Genomic DNA, 5472 nt, shown 5'->3' with positions numbered 1-5472 from the left:
CTTGAGCTGTGTGTTTTGGGAGTGGGGAGTGTGTTTTGGGAGGGGGAGTGGGATTGGGCTGTGTTTGGGGAGGGGGTAGTGGGATTGGGCTGTGTGTTTTGGGAGGGGGAGTGGGGGATTGGGCTGTGTGTTTTGGGAGGGGGAGTGGGGGATTGGGCTGTGTGTTTTGGGAGGGGGAGTGGAGGATTGGGCTGTGTGTTTTGGGAGGGGGAGTGGGATTGGGCTGTGTATTTTGGGAGGGGGGAGTGGAGGATTGGGCTGTGTGTTTTGGGAGGGGGGAGTGGAGGATTGGGCTGTGTGTTTTGGGGACAGGAAGTGGGCTTGGGCTGTGTGTTTTAGGGAGGGGGGAGTGGGATTGGGCTGTGTGTTTTGGGAGTGGGGAGTGTGTTTTGGGGAGGGGGTAGTGGGATTGGGCTGTGTGTTTTGGGGTGGGGTGATTGGGATTGGGCTGTGTTTTTTGGGGAGGGGGGAGTGGGATTGGGCTGTGTGTTTTGGGAGTGGGATTGGGCTGTGTGTTTTGCGGAGGGGTGAGTGGGATTGGGCTGTGTTTTGGGGAGGGGGAGTGGGATTGGGCTGTGTGTTTTGGGGAGGGGGAGTGGGATTGGACTGTGTGTTTTGGGGTGGAGTGAGTGGGATTGGGCTGTGTGTTTTGGGGAGGGGGAGTGGGATTGGGCTGTGTGTTTTGGGGAGGGGGGAGTGGGATTGGGCTGTGTTTTTGGGGAGGGGGAGTGGGATTGGGCTGTGTGTTTTGGGGAGGGGGAGTGGGATTGGGCTGTGTTTTGGGGTGGAGTGAGTGGGATTGGGCTGTGTGTTTTGGGGAGGGGGGAGTGGGATTGGGCTGTGTGTTTTGGGGAGGGGGGAGTGGAATTGGGCTGTGTGTTTTGGGGTGGAGTGAGTGGGATTGGGCTGTGTGTTTTGGGTTGGGGGAGTGGAATTGGGCTGTGTGTTTTGGGGAGGGGGAGTGGGATTGGGCTGTGTGTTTTGGGGAGGGGGAGTGGGATTGGGCTGTGTGTTTTGGGGAGGGGGGAGTGGGATTGGGCTGTGTGTTTTGGGGAGGGGGGAGTGGAATTGGGCTGTGTGTTTTGGGGTGGAGTGAGTGGGATTGGGCTGTGTGTTTTGGGGTGGAGTGAGTGGGATTGGGCTGTGTGTTTTGGGGAGGGGGGAGTGGGATTGGGCTGTGTGTTTTGGGGAGGGGGGAGTGGAATTGGGCTGTGTGTTTTGGGGTGGAGTGAGTGGGATTGGGCTGTGTGTTTTGGGGTGGAGTGAGTGGGATTGGGCTGTGTGTTTTGGGTTGGGGGAGTGGAATTGGGCTGTGTGTTTTGGGGAGGGGGAGTGGGATTGGGCTGTGTGTTTTGGGGAGGAGGGGGGAGTGGGATTGGGCTGTGTGTTTTGGGGAGGGGGGAGTGGGATTGGGCTGTGTGTTTTGGGGAGGGGGGAGTGGGATTGTGCTGTGTGTTTTGGGGAGGGGGGAGTGGGATTGGGCTGTGTTTTGGGAGGGGGGAGTGGGATTGTGCTGTGTGTTTTGGGGAGGGGGGAGTGGAATTGGGCTGTGTGTTTTGGGGAGGGGGGAGTGGGATTGTGCTGTGTGTTTTGGGGAGGGGGGAGTGGGATTGGGCTGTGTTTTGGGAGGGGGGAGTGGGGTTGGGCTGTGTGTTTTGGGGAGGGGGGAGTGGGATTGTGCTGTGTGTTTTGGGGAGTGGGGAGTGGGATTGGGCTGTGTGTTTTGGGGAGGGGGGAGTGGGTTTGGGCTGTGTGTTTTGGGGAGGGGGGAGTGGGGAGTGGGATTGGGCTGTGTGTTTTGGGGAGGGGGGAGGGGGGAGTGTGATTGGGCTGTGTGTTTTGGGGAGGGGGGAGTGGGATTGGGCTGTGTGTTTTGGGGAGGGGGGAGTGGGTTTGGGCTGTGTGTTTTGGGGAGGGGGGAGTGGGGAGTGGGATTGGGCTGTGTGTTTTGGGGAGGGGGGAGTGGGGAGTGTGATTGGGCTGTGTGTTTTGGGGAGGGGGGAGTGTGATTGGGCTGTGTGTTTTGGGGAGGGGGGAGTGGGATTGGGCTGTGTGTTTTGGGGAGGGGGGAGTGGGGAGTGTGATTGGGCTGTGTGTTTTGGGGAGGGGGGGAGTGGGATTGGGCTGTGTGTTTTGGGGAGGGGGGGAGTGGGATTGGGCTGTGTGTTTTGGGGAGGGGGGCGGATGAGAAAGGCCGCCCTCCCTCGTCACTCTCCGAGGCCTCCCGCGGAGCCGCTGGCCAGGCTCTCGGTGCCGGTGTGTCTCCCGGGGCCGGTGCTGCGGCGGGGCCAGCGGCCGGAGAGGCCGATGTAGAGCAGCGGGTTGGCGCAGCTGTTGGAGTAGGAGAGAGCGACCAGCAGCTGGAAGAGGCGCAGCACGGGCGGGCTGGGGGGCCGGGCCTGCCACACCAGGCACAGGTTAATGGTGTAGAAGGGCAGCCAGCAGAGAGCGAAGGCCAGCACCATCGCCAGCACCAGGGTGGTGAGCCTGCCCTCGGGGGAGGAGGCCGCGGCCTGGGCCCGGGCCCGGGCCTGGGCCTGGGCCTGGAGCCTGAGCAGCAGCAGGCCGCAGCACACCGAGATGGCGGTGAAGGGCAGCAGGAAGCCCAGCACGAAGCTGTACAGGATGAAGGCGGCGCTCCAGGCGGACACAGGCTCCGGCCACGCCAGCACGCAGAGCCCGGGGCTGCCCACCACCGCGGAGTACAGGGCCACGGGCAGCGCCGGCACCAAGGCCAAGGCCCAGAGGCCTGCGCCCAGGCCCCGCGCCAGCCTCGGGCTCCTCCAGCGGCGGTAGCCCAGCGGCCGGGCCACCGCCAGGTAGCGGTCCACGCTCAGCGCCGTCAGGCAGAAGACGCCGGCGAACTGGTTGAGGGCGTCCAGCAGCATGACCAGGCGGCAGAGGGCCGCCCCGAAGGGCCAGCGCCGCGCCGCCAGCTGCGCCGCCAGGAAGGGCAGCCCCAGCACGAAGAGGCCGTCGGCCACCGCCAGGTTCAGCACGTACACCCCGGCCACCGTGCTGGCCCCGGCCGCCTGGCCCAGCCGACAGATCACCAGCGAGTTGGCGGCCAGGCCCAGCGCACACAGCACGCAGTACACCGAGGCCAGGAGCAACTCCCAGGCCCCGGGCTGGCCCACATCCTCCAGCCACTGGCTACCGTTCACCAGCCACACGCCGTCCGACAGGTTGCCCGCGGCTTCCCAGTACAGCGCGGTGTCAGCATCCTCCCTGAAAGCAGATGGGCCTGCTCCAGAGTGGGCCATCCTTCTACTTGCTGGGCTCTCTCTCTGTGTGTCTCTGTGTTGGTCAAGCTGAGGGGATGTGGGGGGGGGGGTCTCTACCTCCACCAGGATCAAGGAGCTTCCAACAGCAATTCCTCGTCTCTCAGCCTCTTGCAGCTCCATCTGCTCGCTGTCCCCATGGCTGAACTCTTGTCTCCATCATCACTCCCTCTTCTTCCTCTCTCTTTCTCACTCTTCTTCTCTCTTTCTCACTCACACAGTTTCCAACTATCCCAGCATTAAGTGGCTTTGTCGATGGTCCACTACAGCAGCTCCCTTCACCTCAGCAGAATTTTCCTCTTGCTTTCAGGAGCTCAACACCTCTTCCTTCCCTTTCTGCTGTGGACGCCAACATTTATTTGAACTCACTCAGCGTTGACTCCACAAAGGCTTAGTCAAACACTGGCTCTCTCGGTTCACATATTCATGAGCAGCGGAGTATTTCATGGGCTCTCAGGTATTCAGTCATCTTGAAGTCAGCTTGCCGGCGAGAAGCTGGGGGTAGGAATGATTAGAGATGAACTTGGAGAGCTGGAGCATTCTGCATTGACACTGGAAGGAAAGCGAGCTGACAGCGCTCTACTAAATCCCGTCCAATTTAAGCTGAGAAAAAAAGGGGAAAACAGCCCCCTTCTCGTCCCGTTGACAGGTTTTAATGAGTACTGTATTAAAAGCAGATTTCCTACAAAACAACACATGCACCACATAGCAGATGATTGAAACTATTTGAACTATGTCCTCAACCAGACAGCTCCGGATGCTACTTTTTTTCTCTCTCGGCGATTATGTCAAAGCATCCCTGGAATTTCTGTAAATATTCCGGACCCTCATCAATCAACCGTCTAGCTTGATTTAACGCTTTAACCCCAATTGGCCAGAGCTGCCCGTTCCAAAATAAATGATCATTCCTCGAGAATCTCTTCCCTTGGTGAGAGAGCTGGGAGATCTGAGGAGGTCTGACTCCTCTCGTTTAGCCTGGTCTCTTTTGGGTCGGAAATTCTCAAAGGTTGCCCTTAATTTGGACACTACAAACTTCTGAAAAGCACTCGAGTCAACAATTACATCCCACTCCGAACTAAGACTGTCCATGTTTCATGTGCAGAGGATGGACATGTATCTCTCAGTCAAGTTTTGCAGTGGTTTACTGCATTGTTGTTAAGTTGGGTTTAGAAAATCACGTAACTAGTTACACTGGGGTGAAATAAATCCTGGTACTGAGAGTACTGGTGGGTATGAAGGTTTTCTCTGTCCTTTCTGCAGACTCTTATTCCGAGCGGTTGGTCCAGGCCTTTCTGCTTGCCTTTTACAAGTTTTGGACGCCTCTGCAGTGAAAGTAGCTCACTTCAGGAGACGGATGGTCATGTTGTGCTTTATCCTCACCTCTTGTGGGGCGGAGATGACCGTGTCTGCAGACTGTCAGCTCTGTTTACCAGTGCAGGGGGCTTCCCTCTCTCAAACAGTGACCAAAACAGAATCACAAGAGCAGTTTGCACTCCGCCGTTTCCAACCTCCCTTTGCTGGCTTGAAGTTCAATTATCTTTCAAAACTCCCGGGTTGAAGAGAGTTTTTTTTAACAGCGATAACTTGGGAGGTAAGTCTTCAACAGCGGGATGATCCATAATTTTTTCGTATGACATGGCAGACCGAAGGTAATGTCCATTTCAGTTTGTACACGCTCAATCCTGAAGGTTGTCACCTTTTGCAGTTTCCTGGGAAAGTGCCTTATTTAGAGTCGAGCACAAAATCACCCGGTTAGCGGTGTCGCCAAAAAAGCAGCACGTTCACTTTTAAAACAGACCTTTCCATCCTTGAAGAGCTGAAGGAGAGAAATCCGCAAGATGTCAAGCCGGCACGCGTCTGTGTCCTTTGCTTACAAAAACAAATCCCTCTGGGCTCCATCGAGAAGCGGGCACTCTTAAATGCAGTCGTAGCTGGAGGTCGATACCTTGAAGAGGTGACATGCTCTGAAAGCGGATTTAAACCTTTAACTTGGGTCGAAGGAAGGATCGCACGCTCCATGCTCAAACGAGAAATCGCAGGAACAAAGAATCCAACTCCAGCTGTGGAGGGTGGGAGGGAGGCACAGGCAAGGGGGTTGCAGGCTAACTGTCTTCACCTACGCTCCAAACTGCTACATTCCCAAAACAAGGATTAAGAACGATTTTTAAAAAAGAAACAGCGTTTTAATTCG

The 5472-nt window shown here is 57.1% G+C and overlaps 1 protein-coding gene across 1 annotated transcript; it reads right to left on the bottom strand.

Annotated features, from left to right (window-relative positions):
• Positions 1-2167: 2167 nt before the first annotated feature.
• Positions 2168-3286, bottom strand: LOC132827778 (somatostatin receptor type 5-like). Its single transcript, XM_060844482.1, has one exon. The coding sequence runs from the start codon at positions 3261-3263 to the stop codon at positions 2208-2210; it is 1056 nt and encodes a 351-aa protein (XP_060700465.1). The 5' UTR covers positions 3264-3286; the 3' UTR covers positions 2168-2207.
• Between the last annotated feature and the right edge of the window lie 2186 nt (positions 3287-5472).

This window comes from Hemiscyllium ocellatum, chromosome 25 (genome assembly GCF_020745735.1).
Source record: "Hemiscyllium ocellatum isolate sHemOce1 chromosome 25, sHemOce1.pat.X.cur, whole genome shotgun sequence".
Lineage (NCBI taxonomy): Eukaryota > Metazoa > Chordata > Chondrichthyes > Orectolobiformes > Hemiscylliidae > Hemiscyllium > Hemiscyllium ocellatum.
The sequence above is the reverse complement of the archived record's forward strand: the minus strand, read 5'-3'. Positions and strand labels throughout refer to the sequence as shown.

Bases quoted from the DNA above. Each gene is read 5' to 3' on its own strand.
- LOC132827778 (XM_060844482.1), bottom strand. From the start codon at position 3,263: ATGGCCCACTCTGGAGCAGGCCCATCTGCTTTCAGGGAGGATGCTGAC.